The sequence below is a fragment of the Lynx rufus genome, unplaced genomic scaffold (genome assembly GCF_022079265.1).
Source record: "Lynx rufus isolate CCGP_SWC_20201006 ecotype Redwood Valley unplaced genomic scaffold, mLynRuf1.p SCAF_44, whole genome shotgun sequence".
NCBI lineage: Eukaryota > Metazoa > Chordata > Mammalia > Carnivora > Felidae > Lynx > Lynx rufus.
Window position 1 is genome coordinate 300,417 of NW_025814861.1, and position 17,803 is coordinate 318,219.

Below are 17,803 nucleotides of genomic sequence, written 5' to 3' on the forward strand. Positions count from 1 at the left end.
TTAGTTACTGTTGCCACTTGGGTTTCTCTTGGAGTCTAGATTTACAGAATGCATCTTGTCTCACAGTAGAGCCTTAACAAGATGCCTGTTTCCGTTTCGTCTTGGATGGAATAAGGCTTGGGGATGGCTTGGTGCTCATTTCTCATTGCTGACGTGCCTTATTAACTTCCCAGGCTACTCTCTGGAGCCCATCTATGGTTTGTGGTATGACCACTCCTCCAACTTCTCCTGGAAACGTCCCACCTGACCTGTCACACCCTTACAGTAAAGTCTTTGGTCCAACTGGTACGTGTGTCTGAGGCTGGACTCGGTTGCTTGGCCTGGGCCTGCTGGGTAGGGCAAGGAACTGTCTCTTAGGTCCGATAGTGAGTTTGGGCTGCTGACAGTTGTAAACCTGTTTTTGTTTTGTTGTTTGAGAGAGAGAGAGGGCGCAAGTGAGTGAGAGGCGGGGAGGGAGGAGAGTTGGGGTGCAGAGAGAAAAAACGAGGGCTCACCTGGTGTGGGGCTCAAACTCGAGAACCGTGAGACCATGACCCGAGCCGAAGTCAGACACTTAACCGATTGAGCCACCCAGGCGCCCCAGTAAACCTGTTTTTGACGCTTGATGCGAACCTTGGGGCTTTAAGAACATAGAAGGTGGACCAAAACCACAACTCTAGATCCCTAGAAAGTTAAGTCTGGCGGCTTTCTTTACAGTCCAGTTGGAAAAAATTCAGAGTTTTCTAATAGGCTTAGTGATGGTGTGTGTGTCGTCTGTGAACAGGTGGAAAAGGGACTCCTCTGGGAACCCCAGCAACTTCTCCTCCTCCAGCCCCACTCTGCCACCCGGACGACTACGTTCACCCATCCGTCCTGCAGGCCACTGCCACGCCCCCCAGGAAGGTACGCTCGCGCTTGCCTGCGGTCCCTCTGCCTGCGCACGGTGACCCACGGGCAGCCTCGCCCTGGGAAGGAAGCTTGTTACGTCAGGTGGAGTCTGGACCTGAAACGTGATGGGTTTGGATCAGAACAACTGGAAATACTGGCTAAAGGGCAGCTCTCGCGCTGTGATCTGCTGACCCCGGGACCCCAGAACCCTTTTCGGGGACCCAGTAGGTCGACTGCCTTCACAGTAATACTAACCTGCTCTGCCCTCCTGACCCGGTCGGCGTTTGCTCTCGCGTGCAGTATGGTGGGCGGGAACAGCCGGCCCCCGGCACACATCAGGGCGGGCACCAAACCTTCGGGGGGCATTGCCTCCTTCTTCCTTAACGTGTTTCTTCAGTTTAAGGGGGGGAAGATAAAAAAACCAAAACACCAGTACCTTAAGAGTCTCTATAGAAAGCAATAAAAGTGATTAATTTTGTGACATCGCGACCCTTGAGACCACGTACGTTTACGATTCTCTGATAAAACACAAGCTACTTCATGGGCACTGGTGCCGTTACTTGAGTTGGTGCCGGACCAGCTGCGTTTTTCATGGAGCGCCGGTTTTATTTGAAGGAACGGTTGACAGGCAGACAGACTGCGGTTACGTAGACCTGAGTAGGAGACAGGCCATTGCTTACGTGACCAGCTGAGCCTGGCACTTCAAAATAGACGACGCACAGTCTTTGTTGCCAGTGATAAAATTCACGTCTCAGGTGAGGTCAGGATACGAAACAGCTGCTCTCTGCTACCATGATCTGGACGGTGTCCCCGAGACTTGTGATGAGACCGCAAAGTCCTGGGGATCTTGGGGAATAATTGAGTTTTCGATGTCGCGGGGTGAATATTTGCACGTTGGGGAGCTCCGCGCCACGTGGCGAGCCAGCGCCTTTCGAATGTTTCCGCGTGTGGCATTACCAGAGGCGGCGGACGTAAAGGTGCGTTCGGGGTACGGAGCAGGCCAGTGGATTCGAACACGGGACGAAGGGCAGGTGCCACGGCTTCAGAGTCCACGCTGTACCTAAGTTCGCGAAATGACTCCGTCAGGTCTCGGTGTGATAGGAAAGATTAAGTCTTTGTGTGGCTGCTTAAGACGGGGCCTAGCGGCGTCGCCAGGGTAGCGCGTGGCAGGGCTACAGGGAGAGGCAGGGCGGGAATCTGCCGTTCAGCCAGGACAGCTGGCGACAGGGAGGACACTTCAGTCTTCTCACTCGAGTTCTTACAGTTCTGTGTTGGGAGCTATAGTCGCGTTTCATAGAAGGTTATGTCGTTCGTGTTTACACGTAGTGGGCTTGTTCTTTTTAAGTGAATTATTATTAAGTATTTAAAAACTTCTTGTTTTGATTTCTAATACGGTTGACTATCAATAGATAGAACCCCATAAAGGAAAAGCTCACGGAACTCTCAGTTCTTAAGACTCTAAAGGCATCCTGGTACCAAACACTTTGAGAACCACTGAGCTAAACTTGAAACTCCTTCATAACGTGTTAGCGTTTTAGCGTTTTAGGGTATTTCTCTTACATAAGAGAACACGTACGCAGTTTCGTGCCTTGTCACGTAAATGATGCCTGTCTTTTCAGGAAGAGAGAACAGATTCAGCAAGGCCCTGTCTACACAGACAACACCATCTTCCGAATGACAGAGGACTAGGTAAGGTCTCTGGGTAACGCTAGGCGTTGCTTGTCTCCTCTTGGGTTAGATGTGGAAACAAGAAAATTCTGGAACACCACAAACGGTGAAGCCCAGAGATAATGAAACGTAATCAGTTCTGAAAACCAATCTAATAATAACATCCAAAAAAGCGCTTTTAAGCTATTGCGGTGGAGTGCCTGTGTTTTGCACTGGTCAGACGGTTTTATCTGTTCCCTGAGACCTTAGAATAGAGGATTTTGGGGGCGCCCGGGGGCCGCTCAGTGAAGCATCCGACTCTTGGTTTCGACTCGGGTCGTGATCTCACGGTTCGTGAGTTTGAGCCCCTCGTCGGGCTCTGCACTGACAGTGCAGGGCTTGCTTGGGATTCTTTCCCTCTCTGTCTGCCCCTCCCCTGCTTGCTCTCAAAATAAATAAAACTATCAAAAAAAAAAAGATTTTATTTTCTGTGGCATTAATTTTCCATACCTTTAATTAGACCCTTGATTATAGCTTTCTGGAGTAGCTCCAGGGAGAGCCGCTCCGAGCGCTCCTCCATGCACTCGGCAGGACGAGTCGTGATGGCCATCTTCTGCAGTGGAACCGCTTTACGGTTGTGGGGGTTACCGGTGTGTTTTTTTGACTCGCCTTGTTTTTGTTTCTCTTTAGAAGAGCTATCTGGCAGCAAAGGTTCTGTCACTCTCAGTGACCTTCCAGGGTTTTTAGGGGACCTGGCCTCGGAAGAAGATAGTGTTGAAAAAGATAAAGAAGAAGGTGAGGTGTGGGATTCTGGGCTTGGACGGGATCGCCACTCGATGACAAAGCGCTCATTGTGCCCTAAAACCGGGATTTAGTGTCGACGCTCCCAGGCTTGCTGGGCTTTTCTTCTCTAGGGGGTAGAAGATGGGAGTCTCATTCTGGGTCTTACGTGTCGCTCCGGGTGGCACTCGGCATCACACAGCCCCGCACGGCCCGGCCTCGCCCAGATGGCCCGTTTACAGTGGCGCCTCCTGTCTCCCTCCCTCCTCTCAGCGGCAATATCTAAAGAGCTCTCCGAGATCACCACAGCTGACGCCGAGCTCCTGGTTCCTCGAGGAGGCTTCGACTCTCCCTTCTACCGGGACAGTCTCCCGGGCTGCCCTCGGAAGACCCATTCGGCCGCCTCCGTCGCTCACGGCACCAGTGTGAACCCTGAGCCTTTAAACTCCTCCCTGGACAAGCTTGGGCCTGACGCACCAAAGCAAGCCTTTACTCCCATAGATCTGCCCTGTGGAGGCACCAGCGAGAGCCCTGCCGGGAACAGGGAGCGCCAGGCTTCGCTGGAGACCAACATCCTCACTCCCAGCCCTTGTAAAATCCCGCCTCAGAGGGGCGTGGGCTTTGGAAGTGGGCAGCCTCCCCCTTACGAGCATCTTTTTGAGGTGGCGTTGCCAAAGACCGCCCATCACTTCGTTGGCAAGAAGACCAAGGAACTGTTAAAGAAAGCGAAAGGAAACGCGGAGGAAGACCGTGCGCCCTCTACCTCCCCGGTGGAAATACTGGATAGACTGATACAGCAGGGAGCGGACGCACACAGCAAGGAGCTGAACAGGTAAGGCCCCGGCCCGTTCTCTTCCCTTTCAATGTCCGGTTTCATCAGAAAATACAGGCAGTCAGGGACGGACACGGGACTCGTTCCCCGTGCTCATGGAGGCAGCTGGCTCCCCCGTGTCTGTCAGTGCCCTTCCAGTCTGGCGCCTCTGCGTGTGCGGGACTGTGTCGCGTCCATGCGCACCTGACCGCGGCGGTCCTGGGGCCACCGACCCGTGCCGCAGTCCCGTGACGAAGCTCAGACACATTCACGGCTGCTCCGAAAATCAGAGGATGAGGTTGTGGTATTCAGGTGGGACAGGGAGGTTTGTCCTGGCGTTTCCTTATCTAGCTGTAGATTGTTCTTTCTGTTTTGGTGACACAGCTCCTTGGAGGGAAGGTAAAGTCGGCAGCATTTCAGTGCGAGGCTGGGGTGGCCTGCCCCCTCCTCCACACCCGCACTCACACGTAGGGTTTCTTAGACGAATCCTGTCCAAGCCACTGTTCCAACCCTTCATTTGTTACCCTTTGCACCTGTTAGCTAGGGAGGGGGTAAGGGAATCCCCAGTCCAGAGCCTGAATCCTCTGCTGTTGCTAAACAGGGTCTCTAATATAATAACCTCAGGTGGAATTTGACAAGAGATTTCTCTTTTTGAATGAGATGTGGTGTAACACGCTCAGGTAAATTACCTACTTTCTCCTTAAACTTGGCTACTTGCCCGTGTAGTGCAGTGCAGAGGGTTGAAATAGCCGGCAGTGTGTTTGATCACTCCGTCGCCTTGGAGAGCCGAGCAAAGGCCGGCCTGAGCGCGCACCGAGCGAGGGCCCCTCCACCCTGGAGACTGGGTCCTGCTTGGTGTGGGCGCTGTCCCTGCATCCGAGGTATGCTGCTGCCTCGAACTCCCCACGGCCCTGGCGATTGGAACTTTCTTATCCCTCTGATGCTTTGACCGCAAGGAAGGGCTCTAGCCTTGCTGCACTGAAAGGCCCGGAGGAGGTTTCCCAGGCGAGCTCGGTAACTTTGTTTCACCCCAAACCTTTCTTCCTAGGTTGTCTTTACCCAGCAAGTCTGTCGACTGGACCCACTTTGGAGGTAAAGTTGTTACTTGAGCCCCAAACCAGCCCGTGTGGGTCCTGTGTGCTTGCCGCCTTTTCTGTCCCTGGAGGAGGCATGCGCTGTAGGAACGGGTCTCCCCTTTGCTACGGCTCCAGCTGGCATATCTGCTCGGCCTCTAGCGTGTCAGGTGTTGGGAAGCCAGCATTTCCTACTTTTGACAAGTGGCACACGGCAAGTGCCTGTGAGCAGGAGTGCAGAACGTGCAGCCCTCCTGCCGGGCTTCCCTCGAAAAGACCCCAGGGAGGCCAGTGGTACCAGAGACGTGCCTGGGGGAGAGCACGACGGGGGAGGGAAGAGAGGAGCCTTGAGTAACGGTGTGGGAAAGTCCCCGGGAGTCCTCCCGCATCGTACCCTCTTGTGTTCCTTTAAAGCGGAGATGGGTAGTGAGTCGTCTTCCCCTCCTAACGAATGGCTGTTGCCGAGACCCACGTGGTCGTGCGCAAAAGGAGTGCTGATCTGTTTCTCGAAGAATTGCGTTTCTTGGGCTAGTAGCCACGGGAGGGTCTCGATCGAACCTTCTGTAAAAGGCATCTCTGCCACCCTCCCTCTGCTTTAAAATCAGGCTCTCCTCCCTCAGATGAGATCCGCACCCTCCGTAACCAGTTGCTTTTACTGCACAACCAGCTGCTCTATGAGCGTTTTAAGAGGCAGCAGCACGCTCTCCGGAACAGGCGACTCCTCCGTCGGGTGACCAGGGCGGCGGCTCTGGAGGAGCACAACGCCGCCATGGTGAGCATCCACGGGAGGGGGGGTTGGGGCGGCGGCTCGGCCGAGGCTGCGTGTGGTCTCGTGTCAGCACGACAGTCTGCAAACAGCAGCAGCTGCGTCGAGGCCCGGGGGTGCAGGCCTAGCTGTGCTCCCCGTGGGCCCAGGGGCCGCCACTCGGTCTCCGAGGCCGAAGCGTGACCGGCCGGATCTCCGAATTGGCTTGCCGCCCTCGGACACCGTGGGACGAGGGACCTGTTTGTTTGTGCGTAACTGGCTGTGATGACAACAGGGCCAACGGATCATTTTGTTTCTCCAAATATGAAACCGGCTCTCCTAAAGCTGTTCTATGGCAAAAATCTTGTAGCACAGTTGAGAAGCCAGTTGGACCTGGAGGCTGAACCGTGGCTCTACCACTTACCACCTTAGGAAAGTGGTGAAGCCTCTCGGAGCCTCTGTTAGCCGTTCTGTAAAATGGGAATGAGAACAGCAGCACTTGCCTTTTAAAACGTAAAGAAGTCACGTGACTGCTTGTGCGGTGCCTGGGTGGGTAGTTGGTAAACGGTCCTCGTTTTTAGTGACCTCAATTGATAGCGTGTATGAGAGGTCTTACACCAGAGCTGATGGTTAGGGCTTTTGAAGGTACTAGGGGCAGTCGGCCCCTGGGAAAATTTCTTCTGGCATCTTGTGATCCGTTTGCTACTGTGAAATTGGTTAACCCTTGACCTCGAGCCACGCTGGACAGTTGTGAGCTGGCGGACGCTGGGCCTGGGGTTCCCGTGGCAGGGTGGCACGTGGCCGTCTGCATGAGACATCCGCGGTATGCCTCGTCCTCGAGCCTCACTGCCCACGGTGGCAGACGGCTAAAATGATCACATCCTTGGTCCCCGTCAGAAAGACCAGCTGAAGTTACAAGAGAAGGACATCCAGATATGGAAGGTCAGTCTGCAGAAGGAACAAGCCAGAAACAGTCAGCTGCAGGAGCAGCGAGACACGATGGTGACCCAGCTCCACAGCCAGATCAGACAGCTGCAGCACGACCGAGAGGAGTTCTACAACCAGAGCCAGGAGCTGCAGGTGCGGGCGGCCGCCGGGCGGGGGCAGCCGAGGGAGGGCGCCGGGGCGCCTTGTCCGTCGCAGCCAGCACGAGGGCTCTTGTCTCCGACGCCACCGGACGCGGGTTTCGCGTCAGGCAGGGCTTCCCAGCTCTCTTGGTTCCTACAAGCCTCCCTTGGCGTTTGGGGAACTTCCCTGGCGTTCCGCAGCCAAAGGAGACACCTGACGGTTCTGCTCGTTGAGCAGATCTGAGCGACTTAGTATTTACGTCCTGATGACGCAGTCGCTGTTTGAAAATCACACACGTCAATTTACATTTTTTTAAATTTCGTTTTTCAATGTCCACAATAACTGACCAGTGCCGTGCCTGCCCGTCTGGCACCGCGTGGAGTCTCAGATCTTGGAATCACATTGGAGACTGGCGCCCTCATTTCCTGTTTCACGCTGGTTTTCACAGGGCGATTTTTATCCCCGCAAACACCCGAACCCTGCTTTGCAAAGATATGACATCATCCCCAGGGACTAGCGGGCACATCTGATCCTGAAACCCTGAACTGCCTCCGGGGCGTAGTGCGCACAGTGACCGACAGATGTCACTGCGTTTCCCTCAAACACTCACAGTCTCCTCATGGCGCCGCTGTGAGTTTGCTCTGCAGCCCCACGACTCTGCGGTGCAGATCTGGGGTCCGAGATCTTTTCGTTCTTTTGCCAAACAAATCAGGAACTCCAGAAATGAACCGTAGCTGAATTTTTGAAACTAAGAAACTAAATCCCGATGGTCCGAGAAGAGTAGAGCAGTAGGGAACCTGGGCTTTCCCGCTTGTCTGTGGGCCGGTGCCGTGGCCCGCGGGTTCTGTGTAACTTCGTGGCCCGTCTCTTTGGGCAGACAAAGCTGGAGGACTGCAGGAACATGATCGCAGAGCTGCGTCTGGAGTTGAAGAAGGCCAACAGCAAGGTGTGCCATACCGAGCTGCTGCTCAGTCAGGTCTCCCAGAAGGTAAGAAATGGGGCGGGCGTGGTCTGTTCTCACACAGCTTGCTGGCGCGCTTCCTTCCGATGGGGCCTGTGTGCCGGTGGCCGGGGCTCCCCCCAGGGTTGGCCTCCCGGCCCCACCCCCCCAGGGGACGCCGGGCAATGCGTGGAGGCGTTTTTGGTGCTACCGACACCGAGCGGGCAGGGGACTGGTGCTGCTAAACCCCTTCCAGTGTGCAGGACGGTCTCCGCAGCACATCTGTCTGGCCTGAGCCAAGTGGGCGGGGCGGTGGGGGGAGGGGGGCAGAGAGCGAGGGAGACGCAGAATCCGAAGCGGGCTCCGGGCTCCGAGCCGTCAGCGCGGAGCCTGACGCGGGGCTCGAACTCCTCAACTGCGAGCTCGTGACCGGAGCCGAAGTCGGACGCTCGACCGACTGAGCCCCCCAGGCGCTCCAGAACTCTTATTTTTAAATCCTCGTTTAAACTTGAAAAGTTGGTTCACAGGGATTTCTTGAGCTAGGATCCCTCCCTTGTTGGGATTCACTGCACTATGTAGAGATCACTTATGAAGGAAATAAGTGAGTTTTCCTGGGCTTTAACCCTGGACATCGTGTCCCTGCGGTGACTGTCGTACGCACGCCTGTCCTCTCCGGGCACCTTGTGGGTGGCCACTCTGATGACATGCACCTGGGCTGCATCCCCTTTGCACAGCACAGTTTTGAAGTGCTCTTCTGCCCATTTTCGTTGCCCTTGGATGCCTTCCTCCCCGCCAGCCGTCGTGTGAGGGGATTTGAAGCCGAGGGAGCGGTTATCGTGCCCGGGCCCTGAGATCACGCGCTCCTGGCTGGGTGCTCTTTGATGCCCACTGGCCTGCGTTGTGTCGCGGGGTCTTTCACTTTGCCTGTTTCTGTGCTGTGGTCACAGCTCTCGAACAGCGAGTCGGTCCAGCAGCAGATGGAGTTCTTGAACAGGCAGCTGCTGGTCCTTGGGGAGGTCAACGAGCTGTATCTGGAGCAGCTGCAGAACAAGCACTCGGACACCACAAAGGTAGGCCCGGGCTCCGGGAGCCAGGCCCGGGGCGGGGGCGGGGCTCGTAGGACGCGTTGGTACAGATGTTTCCTGAGAGCCCGCTCAGTGTTCTTGGCGGCCGTCTCCCCGCGCCCCCGCCGGCCTGCTGGGGTGAGCGTCCTTGGCCGTCGCACGAGCTGATGTCCCCCAGCTGGCTCGCTGTGAGACTAAGTCAGGGGCAAGTGAAAGCAGCTCGTGGGAGTTGGTACACAGTGGCTGGCAGGGTCTCTCTTCTGCCCGTGCCCGCCCCGAGAGACGGAGGGAGAGAGACAAGGAAAGGACGGGGAGCCACTTCTGTTGAACAGAACTCTCAGGACTGGGGGCATATACCAGTGTACGTAACTTTTCTTCCTTTCAACGTTGGGTTTAATTTCAGCAGATCGTGGTTCAGTTCTGGCAACAAGGCCGGCATCGGGATGATCTTACGTTAATTAGCGACTCACCCGTGGTGTTGAGGCAGAAGTTTTGTGTCACTTTCTAAATAGCCTCGGGTAATGTTAGCGAATGAGTTGGGAATGAGTTGGAATGGAATTTTAATGGTAAATGTTCAGATGCTTCCTGTCACTAACTTCTCCATCACACACAGGCTTTCTTTTCAGGATTTCTCGGGCTTGTGCTTTGTAAAGCATCTTTCTGGGCCAAATGTACAGAGTAGGCTTAGGAGCAGAGAGATGTAATTTTCCTAATAGAGTTACTCCTTATTCCTCAGCTCCTCTCAGCTATCAGACTCAGACTCCCTTTAGTAGGACGTTTAAGTGTGGAACTTTCTCTAGAAACCAGCCACCAGTCATTCTGGAAATCTAAGGGGTTTGGAAAAGACAGAGGGGAGACAGACCTCAGGACAGGACAGCCCCGAACATCCTTAATACTCATACGCATTCCTGACGCCCCCGAGAGTGCCGCTGGGCTGGCCTCTGTGCTGCTGTCCTTCGGCTGGAAGGCTTGTACTCTTGGGGCCCCGAGCAGGCCACCTGGCCTCTTTGGGCCCTGTTTCATCGTCCCTGAAATGGACGTGCTGACCCTGACTTGTAGCAGTCAGGATGCCTGCTGCCGTAAGCAGTAACAACAAGAGGAACCAAATTGGCTTAACGATAAGGAGTTGCATTATTTATTTCGCTTGACAAGAAGTCCCAAAGCAGGTGAGTCCCGGGTTGGTCAAGTCAGCAATTTAGGGACAGCATCAAAGAGCTCAGTTCTGGGGTGCCTGGCTGGCTCAGCTGGTGAAGCATGTGACTCTTGATCTCGGGGTTGTGAGTTCGAGCCCCAGGTTGGATGTAGAGATTACTTAAAAGCAAGAAACCACAAAAACAAAACCCAGTTCTTTCCGTCTCTGGCACTACCTGACCCATCGCGGCACCCTCGTCCTCGGACTCACTGTGCTGGTGGTTGCGAGGCGTGAGCTGCGGGTGCAGTGGTCACAGGTAGACCCCACGACGTCCCACGGAAGAGGAGAGGACGCTTCCTGCGGGTCTCACACCAGACGTCCCACCCTTGTTATCAGCCAGGGTTGTGTCGTGTGTGCCCATCCTTAGCTCAGTCGTTGCCTTGAACCTGCCAGGATTTGCCCTTGGGCCTGGAGTCAGGCTTTCTGCTGTTCAGTCAAGTGGGGGAGGTGGGGTGGGTATCTGAGAGGTAGGGCATGGCTGGTAGGTGTTGGTGTAGCACGTCACGAGATGATCGGGAGGGTTAGTGGAAGCACGCGGATGTTCCGAGTTCCGTACTTTGATTCTCCATGAAGAACTGCTGTCCTTTATGTCAGAGGTCTGATTTGTTCACCTAACGTGAGCAAGTCTGGAGCCCTTGGGCACAGCCAGCATGGCCATGTGATCTGGCGCCCAGTTCTGAGCTTAAATCTGTGGCCTTTCACGCCAAGAAAGCATTCACCGTTATTCTTTGAGGCCCACGTCCATGGAAGCTCTTTGCCTTGTTCCTTATGGTGTATCTTTTTGAGAAAAACAAATCTATGTAAGTTATATGTGTATCTTTCCACGGTAAAAACGCACAACGCAAATGTAACACATGCTTGTTAGAAGAGCGTTCTTTCTGTGTCTTTTCTGAGCGTGAGTGTGCACTTGTCCTGGGTTCAGCTGGTTTAGTCTGTCAGCAGGCCGGCCATCTGCCTGGCGGGATCGCCAAACCTTATGGGGCACCTGATCTGCCAGTGCCGTGTTGCCTGAGCAACCCTGCGAGGCTGGGCCATGCCCGCCAGCTTTCCCTTCGTCAGGGTGAGGGGAAAAGAAACAAACAAACACACAAAAAAAGACCCGCGACACCAGTATGTTGAAACTATAACTGAACGTTGGCCTAGTTTCATTTGATGCTTGTGAGTGTCAGTGTTTGCATAGTTGATCCTATTCGCGTGGCTTTATAGTTTGCTTTTTAAAAATCCTTTTACTGATGTATAAACTGTAAGTTTATTAAAAACTTATGAAATGGGCTTTAACTCACTTAACTGTTTTCCTGACATTTGACTTAACGGTGCTTCCAGTGTTTTGCCCTTCTCAGTCTGCTGAGATGATTCCTTTTGTGCCCAAATGTCTGTTTGTGGTTCAGATGATTTCCTCAGGGGTAGATTTCTAGGAAGGGGTATTAGATTAATACTTACCGCCGGCTTACTTTCCAAAAAGTTGTACTAATTCAGATTTCCACCAGGACTGGCCCAGAGTACCTTCTCAGTGCTTATCGCCTTGATTTTCCAACATGGACGTGGCATGTTCATTTTCTAAAAAGACTAACTCCAATCACCCCCCCCCCCTTTTTTTTTAGGAAGTGGAAATGATGAAAGCTGCATATCGGAAAGAACTAGAAAAAAACAGAAGCCATGTCCTCCAGCAGAATCAGAGGCTCGACACCTCTCAGAAACGGATTTTGGAACTGGAATCTCACCTGGCCAAGAAAGACCACCTTCTTTTGGAACAGAAGAAATATTTAGAGGATGTCAAACTCCAGGCCAGGTAACTCCCACGGGGGAAGGTTTCTGCAGTGATGTGTGCGTTAAGCAAATCTTCCTATATTCTGGGGCCGCCTGTGTTTCAGAGGACAGCTGCAGGCGGCAGAGAGCAGGTATGAGGCTCAGAAGAGGATCACCCAGGTGTTTGAGTTGGAGATCTTAGATTTATACGGCAGGTTGGAGAAGGACAGCCTCCTGAAGAAACTTGAAGAAGAAAAAGCAGAAGCAGCAGAAGCGGCAGAAGAAAGGTAAGAACAGAGGTGGCGCCAGCGGCCTGTGCCTCGGCCGCGTCAGCAGCAGAACAGGGCCCGTGTCGTGGGGCGTAAGGAGCCGTCCCCCTGGATCAGGCGGGGCTGTGGCACTTCGGTTTCCTTTTGCTCACGGCTCCCAGCGGTCTCTGTGCGTCCCTGTCCTTGGCCCTGAATCGCTGGATGTGGTCACAGAAGTGCTCACATGTGCGATCTCCTCTGCTGTCCCTCGTCGTGACTCGGTTTCCCTCGTTGAGACCTCACGCTCGGGCTCTCCGTTCTGAAGCGTGGCGTTCAGTGTCCGCGTGCGTGCCTCCGGAACACAGGCGCTGCCGACACCACCCCTTTTGTCCTCCCCGGCTTTCTTACAGGCTTGCCTGTTGTAAGGACGGCTGCTCGGATTCTGTAACAGGGCACAACGAAGAGGCACCTGGCCACAACGGCGAGACCAAGCCCCCCCGGCCCGCCGGCGTGCGGGGCGGCGGTGGAAGCAGAGGGGGCGGCAGTGGCGAGCTCTCGACCCCGGAGAAGCCCCCCAGCCAGAGGGCGGGCCCGTTCGGCAGTCGGTGGGAGACGACCACGGGAGAGCCCGCCGCCAGCATCCCGACCACCGTCGGCTCCCTTCCCAGTTCGAAAAGCTTCCTGGGCAGGAAGGCGCGAGAGTTATTTCGTAATAAGAGCGAGAGCCAGTGTGACGAGGACAGCGTGACCATCAGTAGCCTTTCTGAAACGCTAAAGACAGAACCGGGCAAAGACCCGGGTGCGGAAGGCAAGGCCCCCCCGAGCCTAGACGGCCCGCACCCGTCCCCCCCGACCCCGGACAGTGTTGGACAGCTGCACATCATGGACTACAACGAGACTCATCATGAACACAGCGAAGGATGACGGTCAATCAGTGTTAACTCGCAGACTGCTGGCGTAGAACAGGAGGTGTGAATGCACGTTCCCAGGCCTCCCCGTTTCCAGGGTCTGGGTGGCTGGCTCACGCCGTGGAAATGGGCTGGGGGTCCTTTTCACAGTTGACTGAATGCAGAACGGTTTTTGGATCTGGCATTGAAATGCCTCTTAACTTTCCCCTCGACCCGCTCCCCGCCCTGTCTTTCTTTTACCCGGCAGTGTGGGCTAGTCCGAGGGTCAGTGTGGGCTAATCCGAGGGCCAGTCCGTGCTCCTCAGTGGCTTCACTTTCTGCCTCCCCCGCAGTGGTTGCGCCCTTTGAACGTGTGCAATATGAGGCCAAATTTAATCTTTGAGTCTAACACACCACTCTGTCCTTTCCCGAAACTCAGAGAATGGGTTGGCTCTCCGTTAGCCCGGGTCACTGGTGGTGTTGCAGGTAAGTCTGCTTTTGTCCCTTTCCACGAGGATGTGGCTCGCGAAGCTGGTCACCTTCACGTGGAAGCTTTTTTACGTGAGACTTTTTCCCTGCTTTTGGTTCTGAAGTTCAGCATCTAAAGCAGCAGATCTAGCCAAACAAAGGTTTATTCACCCTTAATGTTCTGTTGGCGGTTCTGATAAGCTTCCTAGAAAGTTGTGTGTGAACAAATGTCTGTTGTTAGAGAAGTCCGTAGCTGGCACCGTGGAGCCCGTCCCCCTCTCTGGGAATGTCTGTCCCTCCTTCCCTGCTACCTCTTATTTATTTGGCGTTTGTTCGAAAGCTGCGACTGCTCAACCAGGCCGCCGTGGGGTGGTAAAACCGTTCTCTGCAGGAGGGGAGGCGGGTGGTGGCTCGAGCCATTGCCCGAGAAGCTCTTGGGGACCAGGAGCTGCCCCTCGGACGGGGCTGTGCCAGCTGAGCCTCGTGGTTCAACCCCTCCATCCATCTGCCCCTCTCCCTTTGTGTTCCTGTGAGTCCCTCGTTCGTGCCTGCTTCTCGGTGATGCCGCGGCGGAAAGGCTCTGAAGGCCCAGAGTTTCTTTAACGTTCAAATGACCATTGCTTCTCAGGCTGGTGGAGCTGCCTTGCCGTTACGCGTTCTAGACCACCAAAAAGGTAACAGCTTTCTCACACCAGCCTAGCTTTCCGGGGCCGACTCTCCGGGAGCACGCTGCTGCGACCCCTCCCCTCCCCCCGCTCCACGTCAGTAATGGCAAAGTGTTTTAGGGCCACGTCCTGGCGAGTGTTGACAAAGGCCCACGCGTGCTTGGGGGAGATGCCCCCAGCCCGGCACCTGAACTCAACAGAGGCTCCCGAGGTAACTTCTGGAAGCCCAAGAGCTGTTGCTTTTGTGTCCCAGCTGAGGCGAGTAGAGACTCATAGGAAAGAGCCAACGAACCTGGGTTTTCTCTTTTTATTCTCTTAGTTAAAAGTATACGAGGGTTCAGCCACGAAGAGGGAAAAGACGGACTGTAATGGTACGAAATCTGACTGCATCCAGAAGCTTCCAGCACGTGAGGGTAAAAGTCTTTTTTTTTTTTTTTTTGTAAAGCATTGCAGTAAATATTCTAGCAGCCTGACCAGAGGGGGCTAGGTAACGAGAGACCCTGTGTCACCACGACGGCACAGGTGCAGGGGCCTCTCCTCAGGACAGGATCTTCAGGTGTGACCGGTTCCCAGCCCAGGAGAGGCTGTGTGCCCGACTATGCTCAGCCCCACCCGGTCCCACAGTTGCCGCTGGATGTCCCTTGTGGACTGTTTAATAACCCCACATGTTTAATTCAGCTTCATCCAAAGGAAAGCTTAAAACCGAATACATCCTATTTCCTAGTTCCTTTTTAGAAAAAGAAAGCACGAACAAATTCAGAAAGGAAAAAAAATGTTACAGGATAAGTACTGAAACCAGGTCAAAATGCTCACCCTCCCCCAGCCCAAGAGGCCTGTGCCACGAAACAGAGACACCAGGCGCTTCAAAGCCCTTTCCCTGATTAACCGGTAATGGCAGAGGCCAGTGTAAAGAAAGAAAGAACATCCTTAAAAACGGGGCAGATTGTAAAAATACAGGGAAGGAGGCGGCAGGGTGGCGAGGGGGCTCTGCGCGGGCCGGTCTCCGTGCCCAGGGCCCTCGGCACCTGCCTGCAACCCAGCCGTCGGCCTAGGGAGCTGCACTCCACTTCCTTTGGGTTCTAGGAGGCCATGTGTCTCACTCAGCCAGGGCGGGGGGGGGGGGGGGGTGGCGGGCCAGGCCTGGAGGCACGTGGAAGTTACCCGTCTTCCAAATGGAGGCTCGCATGTTGCAGAGGACTCGAGTCAACATAAGGTTTGGTTTAGTTTTGAAAATGATAAACTCGCCAGGAATCAACAGGTCACTTGATCGTGCTGCCGCGAGTCTTTCTGAGGATAGGAGGGTGATGATAGAGGAACACCAGAGAGAGAATTCAGGCCCGGGAACCGGTGGGGCAGATGTCTCGGAATGATTAGCGTCAGGGCCGGAGCATGTCTTCACACCATCTGAGCAGCCGTCTGTCGCACATGGCAGGGCTGGGCGGCCCCAGAGCTTGCCCACCTCGGAGCCCTTTGGCCCATGTGCGTAACCTACTCTGCTCCCCGCCCGACACTAACCGGGGTCGGCACAGGCCCTGAGGAGGCCAGAGTCTGCTTCTTGGGCAGCATGAATTTTGTTTTAAAAAGGAGCACTACAGTATCATTTGGGGGGGGGGGGAAGTGGCAGCGTGGTCTCCATAGAGAAAACGTGGTCCTGAATCTGCCACGGGACATGAGCACGTGGACCTCTCTCAGAGCTTTTAGGGATTTTTAAAAAGCTTTTGACGGGGTTCTGCCGTGCAGCCTGTAAACTTGGTTAGCATAGCACCGGAAGACAGATCTATCCAGGAGTCAGAAAACAAAGGTAGGAGACAAAGGTTGTTTCTTGGGGCAAGAGGGTTTTAAAGGTTTCCTCACGGATGAGTGCTAGGACCGGCCTCGTGCGGCGGGCGGACGTGACCTCGCTCGCTTTGCCAGCCGAGGGTTCTTTCGAGGCCCCGTGTGTGCAGAGAGAAAGGACCGGTAAGCTCCCGCGTGAGCCGCAGCAGCGGACCGTGTGCAGGGGAGAGGGCGCGGCTCTCCCGGGCAGGTAGACTGGACGCCTCGGATGCTGGAACAGAGCCCACTGTGCCGCCGGCCGGCCGGCCTGGAGGGCAGCGCCTCGGGGGGCAGAATCCCAACAACGGACCAAACCCCGGACCCTGCTCCGTCCCCATTTGCCCCAGCCCGTGTAGCTTCCGGTGTTTTTGTCACAAAAGGCCAGGGTCTCACAGTCGTGTAGAAGGGGGCGACTAGGACAGTGGGGTGACGGGTCCCTGTGAGCCGGGCCGCAGGGGTTCAGGCTCACCGAATAAAACGTTGGGCGTTTCTGCGGAGAGCATCTAGCATGTGCTGTGACTAGCCAGCAGGAGTTTTTACCAAATACTAGAACCTACCACTCGAAGCCACAAGATGACCGTTCTTTTGACGGAAAGCACCGGGAGGTGGGCGGAAGCGAGGGCAGGTTATGGAGGGTGTGGGCAGAGGGCAGGCTTGGTCCAGAAGCACAGTCGAGGTGGAGGGCCACCCGCCCTGGGATGTTCGGGGACAGGCCAGCCCCTCTTCAGAGTGGTCCCGGAGAAGCCCCACCCCACCCAGAGCACGTCTCGTGCGGGGAAGAGAGCGGGCTCGTGGAACGGCCCCCACCAGCACACCTCCTCTGCTGCCCTTTCACGCTCGAGGCACACGCTCGAAACTGACCGGCAGCGAGTGCCAGGACGTGTCTCCGGAACATGTCTGAGTACCTGTTTACGCGCCACCCCCCGCCCCAGCTCTGTACCGTGAGCCCTCCCCTCCCCTGATGCCGTGGAGGAATCCACCGCACCGGATGGCGCTTTCCTCTAGAGGGAAAGAGCCAGTTTAGGTCGGGGCCTGGCCCTGAGGCTGCTGCTGTGACCCTTGTTCCCAGTGTCCCCGTCCGTGACTCTGTGACATGTGCGGGGAGAGCGGGGTATCTGTGTTTTCCCCGCCGTCTACGGTCTGCACAAGCTCACCTGAGGGAAGAGTGGCTGTAGCGACATCGGAAGCCTGTGCCCATGACCGCTTTTGGCCTTGAAACCAATGAATGAAGGCAGAGGAGCTCTCTGCCCCCTTCCCTTCCCGTTGCTACCAAATGGTCCACCCTCTGGGATACGTAGACTAGTTGACGCATTGGAACAGATCTTTTAGAGGAGACCCCGGAGAGTTTGAGTCCCCCTCCCTTCCCCCACCTTGCTACAGTGTTTGGACAGGAGGGTACGCGCTGCTCTGTGCAGCAGAAACTTCTGCTTATCAAGAGGCGGCCGGGCATTTTGCACTAGAAAGAATCAGTGATCACTTTTCAGAAGACTTCTGCGGACCATAAGCATATTACGGAGGAACAGATTTTGCTAAGACGTAATCTAGTTTTATAACTCAATCATGGATCAACCACATGTGGCTAACTTGCAGTTTAAAGGGGTCCCCATCAGTGGAAAAAAAAGTTTTTTTAATTGATTGCTTTTAGTTAAATTTGAGAAAGTCCTCTCTTGTCAAAAGGTTTAAACCTTCCCGCCTCGATCTTAAAAGCATGTCAAACAATCCACGTCAGATGCCATAAACATGAGCTGCAAGAGAAAATGGTACAATCTTAGTGAATGGGAGTTGGA

The 17,803-nt window shown here is 54.9% G+C and overlaps 1 protein-coding gene across 7 annotated transcripts in view; it reads left to right on the forward strand.

Moving 5' to 3' along the window:
- The window catches only part of TSC1 (TSC complex subunit 1), a 46,070-nt gene extending 32,769 nt beyond the window's left edge, over positions 1-13,301 (forward strand). For 6 of the 7 annotated variants that reach the window (XM_047098111.1, XM_047098114.1, XM_047098110.1 and 3 more), the window contains 13 exons: positions 174-285; positions 764-882; positions 2,487-2,556; positions 3,205-3,309; positions 3,568-4,126; positions 5,154-5,197; positions 5,784-5,950; positions 6,821-7,003; positions 7,869-7,979; positions 8,879-9,001; positions 11,789-11,976; positions 12,059-12,220; positions 12,592-13,301. In XM_047098111.1, coding sequence (XP_046954067.1) covers positions 174-285; positions 764-882; positions 2,487-2,556; positions 3,205-3,309; positions 3,568-4,126; positions 5,154-5,197; positions 5,784-5,950; positions 6,821-7,003; positions 7,869-7,979; positions 8,879-9,001; positions 11,789-11,976; positions 12,059-12,220; positions 12,592-13,105 — 2,457 coding nt within the window. In that variant the 3' untranslated portion in view covers positions 13,106-13,301. The remainder of the gene's footprint in view (positions 1-173; positions 286-763; positions 883-2,486; positions 2,557-3,204; positions 3,310-3,567; positions 4,127-5,153; positions 5,198-5,783; positions 5,951-6,820; positions 7,004-7,868; positions 7,980-8,878; positions 9,002-11,788; positions 11,977-12,058; positions 12,221-12,591) is intronic. The other variant, XM_047098115.1, reaches the window with a different exon arrangement.
- Positions 13,302-17,803: the final 4,502 nt, after the last annotated feature.